The sequence below is a fragment of the Oreochromis niloticus genome, linkage group LG22 (assembly GCF_001858045.2).
Source record: "Oreochromis niloticus isolate F11D_XX linkage group LG22, O_niloticus_UMD_NMBU, whole genome shotgun sequence".
Taxonomy (NCBI): domain Eukaryota; kingdom Metazoa; phylum Chordata; class Actinopteri; order Cichliformes; family Cichlidae; genus Oreochromis; species Oreochromis niloticus.
This window is the reverse complement of record NC_031985.2, coordinates 25,337,142-25,361,127: the sequence shown is the minus strand read 5'-3', so window position 1 is coordinate 25,361,127 and position 23,986 is coordinate 25,337,142. Positions and strand designations below refer to the sequence as shown.

Below are 23,986 nucleotides of genomic sequence, written 5' to 3'. Positions count from 1 at the left end.
AAAAAAAAAGCAAAAAAAAAAAAAAAGAGTGTGTACCCATACACACACACACATACACACACACACACTAATGAAACCTAACACACCTAGAACACTGTATGTGTGTGTGTGTGTGTGTGTGTTGGGGACAGAGCTGCATCTTGGCAGAGGATGTTGTTAGCTGTATACAGCCATAAAAGACAATTACCGCTATAACCTTTTATGGGGTGCAAAGCGCTGCGAGGCGAGAGGACACAAAACAAAAAAAGACACCGTGGGCTTCGACTGCAGAAGCCCAAAATAATACAGCCGATGTGTTTCTCCTCAGCTCAGATATGACAAGGCCGCTTAGGCTAATCTGTCATGAGCCATCACAGACAGCGCCAAACAATTTACAAGAAGAGGAAAAAAAACCCCGCATTTTTTTAAAATGTATTTTTGGAAATTTAGGAATTTGTTTAAACACACACACGCACACACACATTTTGAGTTCAAACTGTCCAACTGGCTTTGGAGTAATAGTGTAGTTCTAGTTTAAAATATGGCCCCTTCATTTTAGTGTTAAGACTGGTTCAAGTCTCTGCATGCTGGAGAAAATATTTGGCACAAAAAAGAGACCAGCAAATCCGATCTGAGCTATAGTTGCACAGTGTCCTGATCGATCAAAGACAGGAGGAGCAGGTAATTCAGCTTTCATTAAGGGTCTGTACAGAAACTATCGATTATGCTGCTTGGAGGCTAAGTCGGACTTTAGTCCACAACCGGAGTGCTGTTGTGACGCGTTGGGGGGGGGGAAGCAGATGGACCCAAACTTCAAAGACTCGGCCAGAGACAGTGCAATAAAACGCCTGGTCTGCTATACTGTCTGGCATTCCAGTTTTAATGGCTTTATGGCCGTCCAGACACAATTAGGCCGCTTCCAGAATGGCACCCATTTGTTTTTTCTTCTCTTTCTGTGAGACTGCGGTCTGGACAAAAGGCCCGAGCGGAAATGATCAGTTTTATTGGATTCTCCTCGACGGGGACGCGCAGGACTCACGGTCATTTGGAGGGATCCTTTGTTTCTACCTGGGAACCTTCCGCCCCTTGCTCCTTTGCCGGGCCTTCCTAAAGGAAAAGGCAGCAATAAAGTGAACAGCTAGTTTCAGACACAGCAGTGAGACTTGTGTCTGTAAACACGAGTATGTTGCAACACTGGAGCTTTTCTCCAAATCATACCCAACATAAACGAAACGTCACCTCAGTGACATCCTCCTTTCCTTAATCTGCTGCATTCTATCGGATTCGACATTAAAATAACAACGTCTGCGCAGTGCTGCCTCCCCAACGCTGCAATCCCCACGAATCACCAGAGGGTGGCGACACTGTTCCACATCACCCCTTTGCTTTTTGTAACACCCCCTCCCTAATGAGCCTGCACTGGGAACAAACTAGCAACATTTTAAGAGTCCAGAGAAATAATTTCACACCTTTTTACAGTCTCAGTGCAGAAGCTGCTTCATGAACCTGCAGCTCTGCGGGGAGGAATGAAACAGCCTGCACACACTGTGGCTGCTGGATTACTTCTTGCACACCCAAGTAGTCGCTCTGTTCACTCTTGTCGTCCTGTTGTCGTATTTAAAGGTAAACGCTTTAAATTAAATAATTAGTTTAACAGCAAGACTTTGCTAAAATCGGCATCCTCCTGCCCAATTGTTTATTAATTATTTCAAGGATGTATATGTTTAAAATATGATATAATATGTGATTTTTTTCTACACGGAATATTTAAGTTTACAATCCGTATTATTATTATTATTATTATTGTTATTATTATTATTGCTTAAAACATTATTAAAAATAACAAAACTCTTACCTTAAAATAATATTAGTTAATAATTAGATAATAATATTAGTAAAGCTACTACTACTAATACTACTGATAATTATTATAGACGGTAATCGTAATTATTTAAGGTAAAGTAGTGATATCTAAATATTTTCAATTTAATATTAGTAATAATTTTACAAGCATGATTTGTGGTAATTTATTGTCCATTTCTAGGTAACAATATAATCTAATTTTACCACCACCATCACCACCACCACCACCACCACCAACAACAACAACAACAACAACAACAATAATAATAATACTACTACTACTACTACTACTACTAATAATAATAATAATGATAATAATAATAATAATAATTTGTGAAGCACTTGCTAACCGGTCATATTACACGGATAGACAAATGTAATGAAAACTGACTAGTCAAAATATGTTTTAATGGCACGAGCCATTTTGTAAGACCAAAAGAAAATATACAGATGTTTTTATGTGGCAGATAAGAAACTATTTTTATAAATATACTATAGTTTTAGAAATATTTCTATAAGTACTACTAGATAGATAGATAGATAGATAGATAGATAGATAGATAGATAGATAGATAGATTCACTGAGGTACTTGAAATGAAAAAGAAAGCAGAAAGCTTATAAAACGATGATTAGTGATGATATGAGGAAACAAACCCATGAGAATTAAATTCAGACAGTTACCCTAGGCTTATCGGGACCGTGTGAATTTCTTGCATGTGTGTTTATATCTGTGTGCGTGTTTATGTGTCTGAAGTGTTAATCCCACTCCGCAGTCCTGTGCCATAATAAAACCCATGTCTGTGCTGATTGGACGAGAGCGACCAGGCCGGGGTCACATGGGTGAGTTCTTTGGTCCAGAGTAAAAATGGGGTTTGGTGTAAATCTAGGGTGTATTGCTGTCATCTATCACACTACCTCGTAAAAACGACACTGAGGATTCTGGGCCAACAAATCAGAGAGAAAAAAATATGAGTTCTTATTATGTGGATGGTCTTCTTAGCAAATCTACGACGGGCAGTTCCCTGTTCCCAAACGTGGAACGAGCTTCTTGCGGCATCGGACCCCGTGGGGACGACCATAGCTCTACTCGGACTGCTGCGGCCATTGCATTTGCGCCATCCCTCTCTGGAGTTTACAGCGTTAATAATACAGTGTACCAGAGCCATACTGTGTTTACCTGCGGCTATGGCCAGGGGCAGGGCGCACACACGTCACACTGCAGCCCGTTTGACCAGAGCCGCCTGTTCAGCGACAGCTGCTGTCACCCTGGGACCGAACCCCTCACCTCGTCGCCGGACAAACAACACCGGATGTACCCCTGGATGCGAGCATCAGGTATGTGCTGTTTCAAAGCCCCCGGGTCAGTGCTCTTACAAAACATTGTGATACTTAGACTGGCCGTTAGTGGTTCAATTAATTTCGTGAAGCCATTGGTGTTGCATGGAAAGAATCGTAAAACTTTTATTGCGCAACTAATGAGTTCTGCAGCCATAAATTCATTTGGCCAGCGCTTGTGTGTGTTCAGTACGCAGAGACCTTGCCGCTGGGGGTTTTCTCTGCACTCCTATTACTCTTACAGCCTCTTCTCCCCTTTGTGGTTGTAAAAAAGACCGGCCTGTTGTGTAAATCAGCTCTCCTGCACTCTGCAGCTCCTTTCTAATTGGTTCTGCATTGCAGAGGCTCTGGTATTTTCAGAAACCTGGATCAATATGCGCCACTACTGGCCGCTACACGGGGAAGTCAGATGAAAATGAAACATAGAGGTTTTGTAATATTTTTTGAAGTGGGAGGTGTGGGGCTGTAAGTAGTTTCTTCGGTGTGTAGAGCCTGGCTGGCTTTTAATTGGAAAGGCATGCAGAGTATCAAAGGAGGCATGAGCCAAACACCCCAGCAGGACTACTTTAAATTGTTGCAAAGATGCTTTAAAAAAAGTTGTGTTAGCGAATGCGTGTGTGTGCAGGTGGTAATGGAGTAATTACAGGCTGCAATTAAATATGCACTTACAAATGAATCAATTATAGACATTTAAATCTGTGGGTTTTTATTGTAAGATCCAATTTTAAGAACACTTTAATTAAAAAAAAATACAAATACAGTCCCACATTACAATAACGTTATTTCTGTTCACGCATCTCATCTTCCACAGATCCAAATCGAAAGCGAGGACGGCAGACCTACTCCCGGCACCAGACGCTGGAGCTGGAGAAGGAGTTCCACTTTAACCGCTACCTGACCCGCAGACGCAGGATCGAGATAGCCCATGCCCTCTGCCTCTCAGAGAGACAGATCAAAATCTGGTTTCAGAACCGCAGGATGAAGTGGAAGAAGGACCACAAGGACGAGCCGAGCAACGAGGAACAGCACTGTGATATTCAGGCACCGTCGGAAGGCAGGGAACCCAAAGCTGAAGAGACCCGAAGCGGCCGTGTTGACTTAGGAACAACTGCAAAGTAACAGAAGAGACGGACAGAAGATCAAAATAAAGAAACATAATGTGTTAAATATTGTCTTGGAATGCATCGAATTTCTGACATAACACTTGGGCACTTTTTTTTTTAAGTCTCACTAATCATTTGAGAGTAATCCACATTTAAACACTACACTGCTTTTCTGGATTTCATATTTAAACCAGCACTAAAAATGCTTCACGTGACAAATAATAACTACCTACCCTAACTAGTCTGTATTTTTATATCCTCCGCATATATCGCATAGGAGTACTACAAATATGGCACATTTTGGACTACAGAAAACTACTACTGAGTTAACATTCCTTCAACAAAAACAAAACTACCTAATATTTACCTTATAATTTTCAAAAAGTGACACGGGAATGTAATCACGAACTGAGCTGGTGATTTAATTGATGGTTTCCTGTTTTCCACCGCGGTCGTATTTTCTGAAGGGAAGGAATACAATTCATGTGCCTTATTTTGAATCGGGTAAAGGCGAATGTTTTAGTTAACTGCCTTTGATAAAATAATTACTGAGTTTCTTCTTCGCCCCCCCATCCCCCCACCCCCTTATAATTAACATGGATTTTAATCCGCCTGCTAGGGGTGAGGATTTAACTATAGACGCAAATATTTGTTTAGTTTTGCATGTAACCTACCTCAGATTCCTCACTCGCTCACTATACCGTCAGCGATTGTGCCGTAGGCTACTGTGAAGATGTAGCTTTACAGATTAGGCTTATAAATACATGTACCGTTACCCAGCTGGCAATATCCATCATTTTATAATCGGAGAAATATTCCAGTACAGTGGACAAACGCTGCTGGCTTTCAATAAAAAGTCTGCTAGGCCTGTAAGTAGTCTGTCCTGTAAATGAAGTGAACGCGCAATCATTTAATAAAAATGCTTTTACCCTCTCTATTTGGTTTCATTCCATATTTACCGTGTTTATTAAAATATCCATGCAAGAAAATGATTGTAATCGCGCCCTGGGTCGAGTAATATTGTGTTCACAGTTACCATTAAGTGACCTTCAGTGTGACCAGTATTGGGTTGCATGTAATGAGACATGTTACAGTCCATAATGGGGGTTAGGTAAACAGTGAAGTTGGGGAATGTGAGCTATGAGGATGCGAGATGGGACAGGCTGCAGATGAAGGGAAATTACTGTTGAACTCTGCTTTCCCTCCTCGCTGGGTAAGATGGCGCCTGACGCTGACCTGCCCTCCTCCCTCCCTCCTTTTTCTGTCTCTCTCTCTCCCCCCGTCCCTCTCCCTCCAGCTCTGGGCCATAAATCCGTTGTTGTTTATGAAAATTTACAACATAGCCATACAAGTTTACGACGCGGCCCGGGTTCCCATTGGCCGCAGCTTGTCACGTGGCTGGGAGCCATGAACATGAACTTTTTTTTCTCCTTTTTTATATTTAATTTTCAATTGCGGGCTAGAGGAGCCTTTCATTTAACGGTCTCGGGCTTCCACGGGAACCTTTTCACAGGCGACCTTCGTCATTTTACCATGTCTCACATGTACTTTTGGGGATTTTTTCTAAGGGGTGAGGGGTGAGATGTTAGGCAGAACCTCGACGAGCAAGGAGCTTACAGTAAGACATGCCTGGATCACTTGGGTGCCTTGGCGGGCTCCTGAAAGGTAACGGAAAGATGAGACGAAGGAACCGACCCCCATGGAGAACCAAGCTTCCGTAAGGGGTCTCAGCCGGGAGACTTTTCCCCGTCACTGCACCTGCCCACTCCCTCCAGTCACCCCCCTGTGTTTACATACAGAGACCTTCACAAGGTAAGGCAGCTTACGCTCGTCAGCCGGTGCATGTGGTTGACAATGTACTTGTTTGCATCTTCTTAAAGCAAGCAACTTACTTTATGGTTTCGCCAGCTTTGATTTTTGTTAGAGATTGAAATCCTGGAAAGGAATGGTTTCGTGTTACAGTTGATCTTTATCAGGATTCCCATCACTGATGCTTCGTGTTAAATCTGATTTATCAGATTTACAAGCTCTTATTTGATGATGATGATTATTATTAATAATATTTTAACATTTAACATTCATTTTTGCAGTGAGCTTAGTGTTGTAGGCTGTCTGGATTGTATTTGTTGGTGGATTTAAATGGGGATGTGCTTTCGGGTGGATGGATGATGGGCAAAGTATGCGCTCTTTGACGCCCTCCTGTGGAGGGAGTGGGGCTATTGTGCTTGCAGCTCTGCGTGTTTTTCTTTTCTTTTTTTTGCTGCAAATGAGAGAGGTCGACATCTGTGCATCCACGTGTTTTATTCTATGTGCCTTGTATGTGTGCATGTAGGCCTCAGCGTGATGTGCATGGGGTTAATAAACAGGATGACAACCACTAAACATTATTACACTTAAAAATGCATTTTAAAATGATCAGATATTTTAATTGTGAAATGTTTCTTTCAGTCTCTGTCCATAGATGCTGTTGTTCCCGGTGTTGCCGAACGTAAAATCATAACATTCATGTTGCTAGACTGTAATTAATATTTAATAAAATGCATCGATGCAAAAAAACATGCAATGTATCCCCCAATCAGTCTTAACAGGGTGATTTAAATGCATCAATTGCAGTGATAAATTTCCCTGTTCTATATGTCATTTCTGCATAAAGAGTATGATTTTTTTTGCTTGAACGACCGTAATTTCTTGGGGTAACACGTGGATTATAGGCCACGAACAAGAAAGTGACTTTAAATGTTTGCTCAGAAGCTACTACGAGTGTGTGAGTGTGCCTGCAAAGTCGGAGAGCACCGCCCCCCTTCCTTCACCAGTGACCATCGTACCCCCTTCACCCCTCTCTCAACCCGACAAGTCAGACACCAGCGCGCTCTCACTCTGCTCTCCTTTCTTTTCGATGCCTGTGTTTTAGTTCCTGGGTGTGTCCCTGGCTCAACTCAGAGAAGTAATTTTCGTGGGAACTTTGTTGCCATTGGCCAACCATAAATCAGCTGTTGTAGCTCGACTGTTTAGCCAACACAAACTCCGCGCATAGCTTTCCTCTCATTGTGGGCCAACACTGGGTGTGTAGGAGCCCGGTATTCACCCTTCCTAAAGTCGCGCCTTCTGGGAGTGTGTTAACGCACTCTCTCTCTCACACACACATACCTGAGACTGAATAAATCCATCCCACTGTTCCTGTCAGTCTTAACACAGGAATGGGCTTGTGCTGGGTAAATGCTCTGCTCCGGGGAAACGGCATGTGGAGGAAACCTTAGGACAAGTCACTGCCTTCGAGAGGCGAATGTGCCATAAAAATTCCACAGGGAGTAAAACAAACGGGAAGCGCCGGACTGCGCCATGCCTGTTTCACTTCTTTTAAAATTTGTGATTTCCTTCATGAATTAATTTGAAAGAAAGTCTAAAGCTGACGAACCGTTTTCAAATGGTGAATCGGTCGGGTTACAGCGTTAAACGAAGCTGGGCCAAGTGTGCTGAGGTTTATTGAGCAATGATACATGACTGCTGCAAGGAATAGCTTCTAACATATCTAAAAATAACATTATTATTTATTATCAATAATATTTTCGACGGTTTCAGTGATCGATTGCACAGCTGTGTTGAGAAATTGTTTTGGGAATTTTTTTTTAATGATCACAGTGGCAAAAATGAGGAGAAAATCTCAAGATCGCCTTTTCTCTGTCATCGTAAATACGTATGTGCTTTTTGTATTAACCCCTGGGAATATAAATATGCTGTTCAGCTTTCACCACACTCGCAAAATAATGTTAAAGTTTGATTGAGTATTCTACATTTCGGGGACTTAAAAAGCATCAACTTCACTTCTAAGCAGCAAATCCTTTCACCGTGTCATTTTTGCAATAAAGTCTATTTTTTCCACCCCTCCACTAATTCCATTAAATTCAAAAGTCATACTTAGCAAAGCCCCGGGCTTTGTAGTTTCTCAGGTTATAAAAAGAAGAAATAATCAATCTTTAGCTTATATGTAAACAAATAAAAACACGAGAAACTGCAGCTTGGCATGATTGACTGTTTAAAGGTCAATATAGCAGAGGAGTCGCCGTTAAATAAGAGCAAAATAACATCGGGTTTGGCGCAAAAGGCTTGTAATAGCTATCATCTGAGCATCTGTTCCATGGAGGGCCATAGTTATATATTTTAACCTGCTTATAAACGACATTCGTGTGTTCATATAAAGCCCATATTTATAGTTATTAATTTTTCAAAGTGGCGTAAAAAAGCAGGCCTCGGATAGCACTTTCTGTGGCTTTATTCGATAAAGTGATGTTTAGCTTTTATTCTTCCCCCAAACATTTATTCATTAGTCTTTTTTTTTTTTTTTTTTTTTTTTGCTCTTGAAGTCGTTCAGATATTTCATGATAAGGCTATATCATATGAGAGAAAACGCAGCTCTGTTGCGAATGGGCTTTTATTCTATTAAGTGCGCAGACTGTTTACACTCATAGCCCATCATAACATGCATAACGGATTCTGATCGAATTATTTCTGTACACTATCACCGCCGAGATTGCACTCTCAGCATGTCACTTGTTGTATTGTTCAGGAGCCTTTTTTCTTTTTCTTCTTCTTTTTTTTTTTTTTGCCGCAATGGTCGTTAACCTCCGAATGACCCCGTGTGCAGCCCACGTCTCGGAAAGCGCCGCAGACACGCAGTGCAACTGTTGAACCAGAGGATGGCGCACCACGACAATCCAAAACACCCAAAGCCCCGGCTCAGAGTTTGCCCTAGCCACGAGCGCAGGGAAAGCGCGCACCCCTTATATCCCACCCAGTATTTCCTGCGTGCACGAGTTTACCTCTGGAGGTCACCGAGCAGGATTTACGACTGGTCAACAAAAGCACGTGATTCTTCGCCATACCCCATATTTGGGTGCCTACGTAAGAGAGAATCAAGTCCATGTCCCACTCATTTCCATAATTCATCATAAATTGTGCAAGGGTGCTATAGGACGCGCTAAAGCATAAGAGCCACAAATCAAGAACACAGGTTATGCTATTTTACCTCTAAAAATAACCATCAAAAACAAGAGCAATACCTACAACAAGCAAACGGTGGAACTGTCAACAAATGAGCTCCTATTTTGTGAACTCATTCTGCGGTCGCTATCCCAATGGCGCGGACTTCCAGTTACATAATTATGGAGACCACAGTACGGCAAACGAGCAATATAGAGACTCAACAGCCATGCATTCCAGCAGGTATGGCTACGGCTACAACGGGATGGACCTAACAGTCGGTCGGACCAGTACCGGACACTTTGTGGGAAGCGAGCGGACACCGGGCTACTCCCCGAGTCACTCAGCGGCGACAACACCCGCGGTGGAGCCTGTCAGGTACAACCAGTCCGCAAGCAGCACCGGGAACTCGTCTCTATCGCCTCCACCTGACTCTCTACCGTGCTCCTCGGTCGCCAGCTCGTCCCCAGTGACCGAGACACAGTCTCAGCACAGAGCTGTGAAAAACTCCATAACGACCCCGTGCTCAACCCCGTGCTCAAACTCGAACGGAGCCACGCTGCTGCTCAGCCGGGACTGTGTGTCCAAAGCTTCCCCTCTGGAGGAAGAGAAGCCCGCGGGAAGTGCACCGACAACTCCTCAAAATGTAACCGACTCAACACAGCCTCAGATATACCCGTGGATGAGAAAACTACACATAAGTCACGGTAAACTGCTTTGTTTAATGACTTCGTACTGATTTTGATCTTTTGTAAAAAACAAAAAGCTGTTGTCTGACTGTTTGTTTAAAAAAAAAGAAAGAGAGAAAAGGGACGTGGGATCATCTTATTTAGGACATTTTATGAGCACAAGCCAAATTTTGGCCATTCTGGCGTTAAAGTGATAGAAAGAGCACAAATAAACGTAGTTTTGGAAAAGGGGCATGTGGCGCTATGTGCACCTCTCACCTGTTTGGTTTATATTTGGTTAGCAAGACTATCAGGTACGGGATAGTGTAGCAACAGATGCGAGGTTAGACTAGTTAAATGTATTTGACCTTTTTCTACACTTGATATTTACAAAATGTGCGTTTTAAAATGGTTTTAAATAAAAAGAGGATACTTAAAATATTTTTTGCTATTAACCCCCTTTCTATGGACTCAGTAGTAAAAGTGTGTGGTACCTTGTTACTTGTAAGTTTTAACCATTCAAGCTCTACAAGGTGCCAGTCGTGTGGCAGCGATTAAGACATTCATACCTATAATATTACCAAACACAAGATTGTAAAATTGAAAGAAACGTCTTCAAGAAAGTTGGCGCAAAAGTAAAATTATTATTTAATTCTTCTGCGTCTGATCTGTTTTCTCTTTTTTGTGTGTACAAGATTTGTCTGGGCCAGAGGGGAAGCGGGCCAGAACTGCATACACTCGGTACCAGACCCTCGAGCTGGAGAAGGAGTTCCACTTCAACCGGTACCTGACCCGCAGGCGGAGGATCGAGATAGCCCATGCCCTCTGCCTCTCAGAGAGACAGATCAAAATCTGGTTTCAGAACCGAAGGATGAAGTGGAAGAAGGACAACAAACTAAAAAGCATGAGCATGGCGGCTGCAGGCGGAGGAGCCTATAGGCCCTGATTTTTACACCTTTTAATCCTGAAAAAAGAGCACTTCAAAATAAAAAAAGCAAAACAAAGATTGTCATATCAACTTCTCCTCCTATTCCAAAAAAGCGCAGAGACTTAGCGGGCTGTGTGAGAGAAGGGACAGAGGGGAGGGTCAGCCTATCTATAAACCTTCTGTATGTCCAACAACAGTCCCTTGTATTCCTTAATATAATTTCATTTTTATCCCTACCGTGGTTATGCTTATGTGAGTAAAATGCATTATGTACAGTTCTGTCTAGATTTAGAAGATGAAAAAAGAGACATGAAAATAAATGTTTGCTTAAATTATTTCTTGTTCAGACGGGAAAAAAAACGTTAAATAAATAAAAGCTTGAAATGCTACCCGCCTAGCGCAAATAAATCCATATTTTCTGTGTGATGCACTCAACAATAACAGCTTAATAAGTAGAAGGTTGAGGTTGAGCTACATTTGTGTTTGACCTTTCTTTTCTCTGTATGTACTGTATATGTATGTATTTATTTGTTTGGTGTATTGTACCGAGTTGTCAGATAACTTGCTTCCAAAAGTAGAACCAGCAGTAAAAGCCTTGTGTGGTTATTGTATGTGTTGTGAACACACGTGGACAAAGGTGCCGACTCACCCTTGTATGTACAGTAGCTGTGCCTTGTATCTTTTTTTTTTTTTTTTTTTTTTTTTTTTTTTTGCAGGAGCTGCTTTTATTCTCTTTCTTTCCTTATTATTTTATTATTATATATATTTTTTTCTTTTTGCGTTCTTCACCTGGACGCAACATCTGAGTAAAAGCGTGTTTTAGCTGTTTTTAGGGTCCCACCGTAAATCTTATCGCAATGTGTATTATCTCCATCGTGATAAGGTTTTTTTTTCTTTCTTTTTTTTTTTTTGTAAATGTTTTTCAGAAGACTGGAAGTCAAACTATAGTATGATAATAATAATGATGTTCATGATGACGACGATGATGGCCAGAATAATAAACTTTGTACTGGAACGGCAACACCTCACTGAGTGCACGTTTTTGTCAAATCTTTCAGATGGATTTTTTCGGGTGTCAGGGCTGCTGTTTTGAGGGGGGGGGGGGATTTTTGGGAGTTTTGCTGGTTAATCTAAAAATCTTAAAGCCACTTGTATGAGCTCTCAGAAAAAAAACAAGCTGGCAAAGTTTCCTCAAATCTCTTTGAATTCAACAGGTCCTCTCGTATTAAAGCATCCAGTTTTACTCACCTTGCTCAGGCGCTGGGGTCCTTAACTGACTTCAGGGGCCGGGGGTCCCCCCTTTGCACACAGACTATTCCCAGAGAATTAGCTCGACTTTTCTTGCTGTAAACTTTATTAGGGCCGTTTCTGGCTCTCTGACATTTGGGTGCTAAATGAATGGGGGGTTTGTCTATGAATTAGATCGTAAAAATCATCCGGAGAGCGGCCAGATAGGCTCACTGGCCATAAACGGTCACGTGGTAGCCATTAAAGTAAGTTTTATGGTTTTGGGGAGTTGACAGTATATTGCACATAACATATAATCGCACTGACGGCGAGGCTTCGTCTGACTCTCTCTTTGCAGGCTGTAAGTGTTACTTGACCGGTACAGACCAGCTCTATTGCTCAGTCTTGCCTCAGTATGGACCGGACGTTCTCCAGGATGGGGACCGCGTCTGTGGGTAAGTTTCACCAGACTAGACGGTAGCTTGAGAACAGCCAGTCTGTGTTAAACAGCCTTATTATTGTATTCGCTCCCTCTATCCGTCCCTATTAGTCCATTACACTAATTTGTCAGTTGTGGAGTGCTGAATACTGGTCTCGGCAGATGTTGCGCAGGGTTGGGTCCAGCTCATGGCTATTTAATTGCTTCCTTCCCCGTGTAACTTGTTTCCCTCCATCTGTGGTGTAACTCATAATCCATTTTTACATCTTGGATAATTATCTGTGTCCATGTCCACCCCCACAAACCTCAACTTGTTGTCGTTTTATTACATTGGAGAAGTCACAGAGCGTGCGCCAGAAAGTTTCCAGGGGGCTCGTGGAGCGTGTAGATTTCCTTGATAAAGTTAAGGGTTAATGCAGGCCTACAGATTTACAGCTCGCTTGATTGGATTCTGTATGTGCTGATGACTTCTGGAACTTGTGGGTCCATCGCTAAAACAAAAGTTGCAGTTGTTCTGTTGAGCGCTGCATGCGCGCCACATGTTGGCACGGTATATGGCTTTAGGGCAGGCTGTAAACAGTGTCAAGTAAACACAACAAGGGAAGAAACAACAGCAGGGACACGTTTAAAAGGAATTCCGTTTTGTGTCAACCAAGTCGGTTGAAAACTTCAGATGACCTCTTAAAAGTCACTCTCGCTTTGTGGTGACCTTTTGTCCGAGAAGAGTCGGGGCCAAACGGGTCACTAGTGGACACAGACTTACAGAAACATGATCTGAAAATGAAAGTGTAAACTGTATATTGTTTATTATTTTTTTCTGTGGAAGAACTGGTCTCATTTTTACATTTTTTTTCTTTTCCCGCACTACAGGATGTGCTACTGGATGCGCGCCTTCTCTTCGTTGAAATTTTCGGTGCAAATACGCACGAAATCGACTAAAACTGAAAATATTTTGATCTTATAAGTCTTATCATGTTTTGCCAGCCAAAAAACTTGCTGAATGTCTCGTGAACTTTGTTGAATTTGTTGATTCAGCGGGTTTTCAAAGGTCATGCTGTCCGCCAGTCTGAATAATTTAAACATCAAAGTTTCTCTGTTTTTGTGCAGAGGCCTTCATCATTTTTTTTAATTCATCGGTGAATTCTGAACCTTATGACACGAAAACAAATATTTATATCGTCAAATGACTTTAAATAGTTTATACTTTAGTATATGTTCACAAATGCTGGGAGGCATTTAAAATCTTGGCACCTTTAAAAGTGTCATGGATTGCTTAAATTGATTTGATATCTTCTCATAATTATCGTCATCATCATCAGTATTATCAAGAAATCCGAAAATTCGGCATTTGCATTTCGTTCTCTCAATCCTTGATGCAGTGCTTTGCGAGTTTTTATTACGCGTGTGTAAAGTAGACGCCAGCCTAACAGAAACACAAATTTATACTCTTTCCAGTTTGATTTGAGACATATTGAAAATAAAACAGGACGGGGTGGAGGAAGGCTGTTTGGAAATTAAAATCCTTGCCAATATTTCAAAAGGAGATATTTCGACAGGGCCCCATGTGCGGCACACTGCCAGGCAGAGAAAGAGAGAGAGAGAGAAAGAGGGGAGCGCAGCAGGTTCATCTGGAGGTCAGCCACAGCACCAAGATAAATCTGCATCCTCTCTGAGCCACCAGCAGAGCTCGCTTTAGGCCAAGTTCACTGTCACCCTGCTGCATAGAGAGAGAGGAAAAAAACCACACTGGCACATCCGCGGTAGCGCGCACACGCACACACTCACGTTAATGACACGTTTGCTTGGCGTTGCCTATAAGCATAATGCGTAAAAATGAAATTACCAAAGGATGGAGAGCCTGTGGTAATATCCTGCACGAGAGGAAAAGACTGCGCAAGAATAGTGGGAGGAAAACTTGCAGTGTTGCCTTCAACAAAGACTTTTGGCTGCTGTGGTTGCTCTAACACTAATGAGTGATTTGCATATTTTACGGCCCTATTAGTCTTGAGTGGGAGCCCGCCGGATTTATCTTACGTCTTTGGGAACATCACAAAGCTACAATTGCATTTTAGATCTTGTGCTGGCATCTTCGCTGCTTATAAAATTTTTGACAATGATCATTGTGATGGCATGAGATGTAGACATTGTTAAAATCATTTTTTTTTCGTTTCAAAGGGTATGGAGGGATGCGCGGGGGGGTATCTCACTGGGCTGGGGCTGATGAGAGCGAGATAGCTGCAGAAGAGGAGGAAAAATTGGGGTCAAAAGTTTACGCGCTGAACAACTCTCCGTCATCTGTTCACTCGGAGCCTGATGCCAGCCTTATAATAGCGATCTTGACTCTCCACACAAAAGACAGAATAGCTTTGCATTACATATGTTGCATGGTGCACTCCAGGTGAACCCTGGATGCGCAGTGACCTCGCGTTTGAAACCGGGGGAGGAGACCCCCCACCCGTCCCCAGCAACAAGATTGAGTGGTTGGCGTTTTATTAGGGCGGCTGATTGGTGAATTTCCTTTGAATAAATTGCATTTGATATGTTTGGGGACGAGGGCAAAATTAGCATTTTGAGGATTGATACTCTCGACCCGGTCACAGGGTAATGCGAAGGCCCTCGTCCCCCAAAATGAGCCCCCGGATCCCTTAAAAAACATTTAGCCCCACTCTTCCTGATCAACTGAATAGAAGCCTTTAAAAAAACTGAAATGGCACAGATGTTGCGCCTCATAAATAGACCGGCTTAATATATATATAGATATATAGTATCAATATATTGTAGTTTTGAGGTTTGTTTTTCATAAGGTCTACTTAGTGGTATTCAATGAAATAAAGCTATTTTAAGCAAGTTCAAAAAGTGAACGTTTTGTGAAAGTTGTAAGGGCACAATGGGAACGCGACAACTGACAAGAATAATAACAAATAATAGTAAATGTCGATTTTTTTAATTTCAAAAATAAATTAAGGTCTTGCTTCTTCCTTTAATCTTAATACTGCTTATACACAGTCAGCAATAATTGCAGAGAAAAAGGTTAAATAAATAAATAAATCTATTACATGAGCATAAAACCAGTGTAAAAAAAACAATTGTTCTTAAAAGAAGTAACAAAATCTGAATATATCACCATTTTCGTTTTTTCTGGAACCTATTTTTAACACGTTACAAAGAGGGGAAAAAAGAAGATAAACATTTGAAGGCACAAATATTTAAAAATGTATCAAATTCATCAGTGGAAAATCAACACAAGTGCAGGCCTGCTTATTCTGACTGGTAGAAAATCAACACATTACGCTTATGTGTCGCTTATCTACTTAAGAATTTTCTGCGCCTTGCAAAGGATAGGAGCGTTTAAATGTCCAAAAACAATGGGATGAGCTCTGTTCCACTTTTCTTTGATTCAAAGTGTTTTTTAGTTATTTCATTGAAAAGTAAAAAGTCATTAATGACGGACAGACAGCGAATTCGTTCGCACTAAAGACACAAACAACATATGCTGATTGTACACACATTTTATTTTCATAAATGACAACATGCACTGACAATTTTTTTTTAAATGTCTTCAGTTCATTTTATGCAAATATCTACACCTAGTGTTAGACATTGGTTATCTGTATATTCTTTGCTGCTGTGGCTCTCCTTGAAGTGCATGTCTAATAAATTAAGCTTTAAAAATGTGATTGCTTAAACATTTTTTGCTGCAGTGAGTCCGTGGATTATATTTCTTGGCTTTTAGGTTCTGAAATTCTACTCCCAACTGCAAACCCCCCTTCACGTGGAGGAATAAGGAATATGTAGTTGCTCGTTTAGCCATTAATCCTCCAATAGTTTAAGCTGTGATTGCTAATCAAAATTAGCAACGGTAGACAAAGGTTAGTGACTGTTCCTTGCATTTTGGAAAACTAATTCTTTCTTTTTTTCTGTGTTATGGCTTTGGGCGCTATCCACACGGCACACTATAGGCTTAAGGATAGATTTTGTTATGAGCGTTTACCCATATCCAAATGTTTCCATAAAGGCAAAAAGGTGTTTTTTCGCCCGAATCTGTATCACATCTTGAAAGTAGAAAGGATTTTTTTTTTTACTCCATCGTCATTTAGAGCTCCATATAGACAAGAGACCTTGTGAGAGCCATCTGCAATCCGTCACCATTGTCACGGCACTTCTCTGATAATCTAAATTTACAGTAAACTGTCAGCAAAGATGTATATTGGTCAAATAGGCCTTCAGTTCCGTGAGTATCCTCTGAAAGCACCCTGCCCATGTACAAAGCTTATTTTTTCCGACAATAAAATTAAGGAAAGATTTCTGAAACAGAATGGGTTTAAAATGCAAAATTATGTATACAATGTAAGTCAGTGTGTCAGTAACGTAATCCAAATACTGTCCATTAGTCCACTGAATACTTTGACATTTTACAGTAGCATGACCTTACAATATATATATATATATGTATACACACACACATATATATATATATATACACACACACACACAAACACACCAATTAGGCCTAACATTATGACCACTGGTGAATGAATAAAAAGTTAACTCTCAAAACTTTGATTCACTTTAATATGAAAAAAGGTTTTCATAGAGTAATATAAAAAATACATGTAGCAACAAGTAGAATGAACTGTCCATCAGAAGTCGTTTTTCACACAAGAATAACTTACAGTAAGTGGATAATGGCCGATCTGACCTGGTCCATATTTATACAAGGTATATATATATATAATAGAATGGCAGTGGACTGTAAATTTAGATATCATGTGAAGTCGTCTTACCCGTTGACATTATGTTGACATATTGCCTCTCAGGTGGTCTCTTGGCCATAAGGATACAGTGGATCTTTGGCGTAAAGTACAGCAGCTGCCATTTACAATGAGTTAGGTGCAGGAGAGCCAGTGAGATTCATAAAGTAGCAGCTTTGCCTTGCAGCAACAGTGTGCTAACAAGAAAAGAATGGCAATTTGTTTCGAGAGAGAAAAAACCCGAGGCCTTCGAGTTTTCAGTCCTCCGCAAGAGCATATCCAAAATCTAGAAGTTTAGTTATTGAGAAAAGCTGAGAAAAAAATAATAAAAGAAAGTAAAACATATACTACTTCAGCCGATCTGCAGTTGATCTCTGTAGTTTTGAGGTCCCTCTTTTAAATGCAAACTTCTATCTCCTGATCTATGTCATACAATGCAGTAGTAGTTGGACGTGTGAGCTTCTTAAATAGCTCTAGGTAATTTTGCACATTTAAAACTCTTTTGGGGGGACCATCCTGGGCGCTGACCCGCGCTAAGTGCTCCCCCCACCCCAACTCCCCAAAGCTGAACAGAGCCCGCAAAACTGAAGTCCAAGTCCGGGGTGAACCCCGGGTCACTGCGTCTAACAGATATGAAAATGTCGCCTCTTTGGAAAAAGGGCACGCCTTGTTGTTTAACAAAGACTGTCAATGGGCAAGATTAATCAGAAACAAAATGGAAACGGTGTCACTATGGGGTCAGGCAGAAGTTATCTCTGTTTAGGGGAGCGAATAGAATAGAGGGGGGACGAGAGAGAGAGAGAGAGTAGAGAAAGAAGAAGATAAAGAAAATGGGAGAGAAAAGAAAGCTTAAAATATTTCCGAAAATTTGGCCTCTGGTTTCTCCATGCAGAGGCCTTGTTGATGTGGACAGCGTGGATCAGCTTTATGAAGAGCTGCTGCATCTTCAAGAAACACAGATAAAGTGTGGAAGTCACCTCGGACGAGGGGAGGAAACTGGGCCTGGACGTGATGGCTGCCGGCGAGATGAACGGTCAGAGACTTTTATATCATCTAACATGCAGTCAGAGAAAAAACAAGAAATTATACTTTACGTTTAATGATTCCAGATCTTGTTATTATTATTATTATTATTATTATTATTATTATTATTGTTATTATTATTATTATTATTATTATTATTATTATAGGTTTCTTGGTAATACTGGGGACACTGGACTTTTATTTAACTGTTACTGTTACAACGCAGAACTGCACTGAAATCTGTGCAAACTGCTCCTTATAACGGTTTTAAATACTTCCAAATTTATTCAGAATTAGAGAAAAATGCTCAGATATAAGTCGTTTTTGTTGTGCAGACTAGTTGGAGCTGACAGGTCTTACTGTACGTGCAGGTTTAAAATCACAATCTTTTGTTTTGGCATCTGGCTGTAATGCAAGACAGGTGCCTTCACGTGTTTGTCCGCTGTTTGGACGAGCTTTTCCCTGACATGTAACGCGCAGAGGCTGTTAAGCCACAGAATGCGTGCAATTAACACTTAGCAAGTTTGCAACGTGATAGGATCGAACAAACAGAGCAGGAATAGCTTCAGATCGTTGCCATGTGCTGGCAAATAAGGGGAAAAGTGCAATTTCGAGTTTTTAATGCAACAGCACTTGCCAAAGGGGGTGTCGTGCATTTATACACATTTGTGCAACTTGAGCAGCCCGTTCTTTTTTTTTTTTTTTTGCAGCTTATGTGTGATCTTCTAGGTTTTTATAGACAAGCAAGCTTTATGCGCAGGCTTTGATGCTCGCATAGAAGCGGCTCGTCAGTGCTGGGTGTAAAGCTTGTGCATTCACCGTGTCTTTGTCAGTAATTTGAAGGCTGTTATATTACACAACACTACAGTTTGCACTGCTGTGCTGGCCTTTTCTTTTCTTTTCTTTTTTTTAAACCGCTCTGCAGTGTTTCTTTATTAGGATGCAACAGATTAAAACTCCAACAACCTCTTTCCCTGTTTGTTGGAAACGGCGTTTTGTTTATGAAAAAAACCTTAAGGGTTTGAATTTCATATCTACTTTCTGTTTCAGAGGAGGCGGATTGTTTTAAGCGCAGGAAGCCTCGCCCGCATAAGTTTGGCCCCGTGCAGTAAACAAGTTAGTTGATTGGTTTTGCTTTATATACCGTGATTTAATAAGGAAAACACTAACGTAAGCCAGTCCAAGCAGTGTTGGTGGTACCAGTGCCATGCTTTCCATTGGTTCCTGTTTACATGATGCCCACAGGACACGCCGTGATTGGTGGCTCTTCACACGTGACCAGGCAACTTTGTACATTTGACAGGGAGTAGGAGGGTTTTGTGGAGATCAGAAAAACGACAGCGCGATAAAAATTAGTATTGTTGCACTTCACAAATTAATGACCATGAGTTCCTACTTGATAAACTCCAACTATATCGAGCCTTCCTTTCCTCCATGCGACGAATATCAGCAGAGCGGATACATCCCTAACCCCGGTGATTATTACGAGCGGCCAAAAGATACGGGCTTCCCCCATCACGAAGAGCCATCCTATCCGAGGTCAAACTACACAGAATCGGGATACGATTACGGTAACGTCCCCGCTACCGGACTCGACGATTTCAGCGATGGGCATCACGCACAACCGCAACCGGTTCCACAGAGCCACGGTCCTCGCCTCGCGGCGGCCCCAGACGGTGGCGCAAACGCCAGCAAAGACTGCAGCCTCGCCACTGAAGTCTATCCCGGCGTAGCGAAGGGCAAGGAGCCGGTGGTCTATCCTTGGATGAAAAAGGTCCACGTTAGCAGCGGTGAGTTATCATCACGGTTAAATAACTGAACCACTGAGAAACAACCACTGGAACACACGCAAGCCTATTGAGGCAACACTAGTAGCAGCCCTTACAACAGCAATTTACGACTATCGAGCAGCAGGGTCGGTAATTAAGGACCCTCGTAAATTTTATTGCCTGTGTTCGTCTGTCGGGGCCATGTGCCTTTGTTGCTTTTTAACCCAAACTACCTCCACCACTGGAGCCGAGCCAAAGTAATATTCAGCCCCGCTGTTTTTGTTAATCATTTCCTAAGCTTGATCTGTCCCTGGATGCGAGTACTTGTGCACTCGGCATCTCCACATTAAGGTCATGTCCGTAAACTGAAACGAGACAGAGTGTAGAACAAGCGACTGCAAATTTCCACCAAACCCACAAATTCGTGCACGATTTTCAAAGCTAGAATGTGTCCAGTGGCGGATTTAAGGGTTTTGGAGTAAACGCAATCAACCTGCATGTAACACCTGCTTGCCTCCCTGTCTATGGCTTTTTTCCCCCCCTCCCAGTCAATGCCAGTTACAATGGAGGAGTGCCCAAGAGGTCCCGCACTGCCTACACCCGCCAGCAGGCTTTGGAGCTGGAGAAGGAGTTCCACTTCAACCGGTACCTGACCCGGCGCAGGCGGGTGGAGATTGCTCACACCATGTGCCTGTCCGAGCGCCAGGTCAAGATCTGGTTCCAGAACCGGAGGATGAAATGGAAAAAGGAGCACAAGCTTCCCAACACTAAGATCCGCTCCTCAAGCTCGGCCTCAGCTTCAGCCTCGGGGGCCCAGCAGCAGCAGCAGATCAAAACAGGCCAGCAGCTTGTCCCCACGCCGTGCACCGCAGGTCTATAGTGCATGAACGAACCCCCCATCCCTGAAAACCCCAATCCAGACTGAGATGGCAAATAACACAAGTGGAATTTGATGGACCGATTCTCAGTATTTTACACACACACATGGTGTTATCTCTTTCACCTTGCCTCTGCTATTGGGCCCCTGTCACGTCCTTTGTGCCCTTACCCCTCTCCCCGGTCGTCCTCGCCCTCATCATATAAGCTTGAAATTCACCTTTAATTGCCACGGTGGCAACTGAAGTGTTTATATATTTGTTTATTATTATGAAAGAAGGATAACGCACATCAAACTTGGATGAAATGTATAATTGCAGTTAAAAGTGAGTGAGGTAAAAAAGTAAGTTTGACCTCATTTTTTCTTTTCAATGTTCTCTTTGATATTTCCTTTCCTTTTCTTTATTGTTGCTCATGGAAAAGTTCTAATATACTTGAAAGATATTTAGCGAGACTCTATAGATGCCAGTTAGAAAACCACACGGCATTTTATTTCTCAATTTTTTAATTTTTAATTTTTTTTTTTTAGAGGCATGGCATCAGTCAGAGTATAGCAGTGTCGTATGTGTGTGTTCGAGTGGGTTGGTTTACTGTTGAATGTAGTCCAGGTGACTTTCACATCTAATGTACATAGACAAATCACAATGATGGCACAATAAGGAAAGCGTTTCGTCAAAGTAAGTTTATGTTTGTTGGTGTCGTATGGTCTAGTTTTATTTGTGCTATAGTGCGTCCATGTTGTGCTGTGTTCTAAACTGTGAATATTTGTATATGTTGTCTCAGTAATGGCCGTTGTGATGTAGGCTAGTTTAGAATAAATCTGTCCTTGTGAAATAAATGTGTGCTTCACTTATAAGGCTGACATGGCTTCGGATGTTTTGTCACCGCAAATACGGATTTCACTTTCACGACATTCAAGGTGCCAATTTTTTTAAAAAACTGATTCTCATTTGTTCATTTATATTTTTGTTTATTATTATTATTATTTATTTTTTTTGCAGAAATTAAAACTTTGAACTAACATTGTTACTTTTGGTTTACATTGAATTTCTATTCAGTGTGTGGACTATTGCGCTCTGAAGCTTTTGGTAAGAAATCCAGCCATTTGAGATGCGTACTTAAAGTGGTCACATTGTGTTGCAGTCCCAAACAATTTGCCTTGCAACATATTGGCAACATTGTGGCTGCGTTTTCTTCCACTTTTTAACACTTTGCCAGAGTAGAAAGAAAATATTTGCGATAAATGTTATTTACAGAAAGGTTTCATTTGATAGTATTGCGCACCTCCGTTTTAATACATTCACGGTTCATCCGAAAAGACATTTTCACATTACGAATGCGCAAAATCGCTTTCGAGTGAAACCTAAGAAATGCAATGCCATGCACAAACTTTGACAGAGTGAAGTCTTATGTCTTTTTGTTACTGCTGAGTGTTCTGAATGCCGTGCGCGTTTTCGTGGATTAGGCTGAGCTGTGACAGAGTATATTATGCAGGTATCAGCTGATAGCTCCAAAGCTTTATAGGCTGTACTGACACGGGAATCAGACCAAACCCAAACTGTTAAATGTATCCGGCTACACATATTGTTCTTACTTGCCATTACGCGCTGTTCACCAGAGTGTGAGTGTTGGTCACTACCTGCTACATCCAAACAATAGAGAGTTCAGCTGGGGGACACGGCCGGCACTGGCCAATCACCGGCTCAGAGCACTTCTTCTGACCCTTGACCTTTCGACACACACAATGTTAAGACCATATATCAGCACCGAGAACTCCAAGAGCTTTTTCTTCTCATTTACGGGTTACCCAAAGAGGGCGCGGAAACAAAAACTGTGATTGTAGGTGTGAATCGGAGGCATGAGACAGCTCTCCTGCAAATAATCACTGAAACGTGCCTGTCAGTGCATGAAGAAAGGGAGCAGATATGAGCAGAAACGGATAGATGTTATTTAGTGTGTTGGCACTGATGGTTTTAGCCCACTGAATATGCCACTAACTGCACACTGGATGGGTCTGCAACGAAATAAATGCAAAATTAATTGGAGTTTTTTTTAATCCTCAGAGTGAGAAATAGATAGTTGTACATTTTCGTGTATGCTTTGCTTATTGAATGTTACCACACACAATAAAAAAAATGTGTTCTATGTTGCCGCAGACATGCTGAAGCTCCCCATTACTGTGCAGCAGTTGCTTCAGATATGGAAACTGTGCAGGAGATGACGCTGAGGCTGATTGGCACCAATTTTGCGCAGACTCCAAGAAGTCCAATTCTGCATAAATTACAGATTTCAAGTCATTTGAGTCGCGAATAGAGGTCACTTCCAATGTACTGAAATTTTAATTCGCCCGTTCACGTGACTCGCTGAATAATGAATGCCCGGGGGTCAGAAATAGATGTGAAATTCTGACTTATTTTCATTTGAAGTGATCCGCAGGGTGCGAGTCAGATCTCTTCTCTTCTGACAAAACTCTGTCCGCTGGACACAGACTGGCATGACTTGTGAGTAGACATGGTTGCTTCTTATTTTATTTAATTTATTTATTTTTAGCTTTGCAGTGATATCACAATTTTGCATACAATATCCCGGAAGTGCAATTTGCGCCATGATCTTATTGTGCATGTTACTGAATATTCCAATGCAAACAAACCTTTCCTGTTAATATCGCGTTTTGCCCTCTATGGTCCTCAAATCAATTTTAAAATCGGATCCATATCAACTTTTATTGTTTGAAAAATATACATATATACGCCTTTGGCATACAGGGTGGCCGTAGCTCAGGTATTCGAGCAAACGGTCTACTAATCGTTGTGTTAGAAGTTCGATCTCCCGACCCCTCCACACGTGCTGAGGTGTCCTTAGGCAAGACACTTAATCCCAAACTGCTTCCAGTTGAAGGCTAGCACCGTGCAATGGAGCTTAGGCGCCAAATTGCAAAGACAATGCAAAGCGCTTAGTTTACCAAGTGCTATGTAAGTGCAGACTATTTAGCCTGCTTACTGGACCTCCTATGGACAACAAGAACAAGAGCATTACGATAGTCACAT

General features: G+C 41.7%; 3 protein-coding genes across 3 annotated transcripts; all 3 read left to right on the top strand.

The window, feature by feature from the left end:
* The first annotated feature begins 70 nt into the window (after positions 1-70).
* Positions 71-5,667, top strand: LOC100706481 (homeobox protein Hox-A7). The gene is made up of 3 exons (XM_003448908.5): positions 71-1,602; positions 2,617-3,178; positions 3,990-5,667. The coding sequence occupies exons 2-3, from the start codon at positions 2,812-2,814 to the stop codon at positions 4,295-4,297; spliced, it is 675 nt and encodes a 224-aa protein (XP_003448956.1). The 5' UTR covers positions 71-1,602; positions 2,617-2,811; the 3' UTR covers positions 4,298-5,667.
* Positions 5,668-8,644: 2,977 nt separating this feature from the next.
* hoxa5a (homeobox A5a) lies at positions 8,645-11,875 on the top strand. Its single transcript, XM_003448866.5, has 2 exons — positions 8,645-9,965; positions 10,622-11,875. The coding sequence occupies exons 1-2, from the start codon at positions 9,371-9,373 to the stop codon at positions 10,870-10,872; spliced, it is 846 nt and encodes a 281-aa protein (XP_003448914.1). The 5' UTR covers positions 8,645-9,370; the 3' UTR covers positions 10,873-11,875.
* Positions 11,876-18,467: 6,592 nt separating this feature from the next.
* Positions 18,468-21,801, top strand: hoxa4a (homeobox A4a). Its single transcript, XM_005453825.4, has 2 exons — positions 18,468-20,084; positions 20,612-21,801. The coding sequence occupies exons 1-2, from the start codon at positions 19,673-19,675 to the stop codon at positions 20,941-20,943; spliced, it is 744 nt and encodes a 247-aa protein (XP_005453882.1). The 5' UTR covers positions 18,468-19,672; the 3' UTR covers positions 20,944-21,801.
* Positions 21,802-23,986: the final 2,185 nt, after the last annotated feature.

Coding starts and splice junctions, on each gene's coding strand:
- hoxa4a (XM_005453825.4), top strand. CDS start 19,673: ATGACCATGAGTTCCTACTTGATAAACTCCAACTATATCGAGCCTTCC. Junction 20,085..20,611: donor AAAGGTCCACGTTAGCAGCG/GTGAGTTATCAT, acceptor CCCCCCTCCCAG/TCAATGCCAGTTACAATGGA.
- LOC100706481 (XM_003448908.5), top strand. CDS start 2,812: ATGAGTTCTTATTATGTGGATGGTCTTCTTAGCAAATCTACGACGGGC. Junction 3,179..3,989: donor CCCCTGGATGCGAGCATCAG/GTATGTGCTGTT, acceptor CATCTTCCACAG/ATCCAAATCGAAAGCGAGGA.
- hoxa5a (XM_003448866.5), top strand. CDS start 9,371: ATGAGCTCCTATTTTGTGAACTCATTCTGCGGTCGCTATCCCAATGGC. Junction 9,966..10,621: donor AAAACTACACATAAGTCACG/GTAAACTGCTTT, acceptor TGTGTGTACAAG/ATTTGTCTGGGCCAGAGGGG.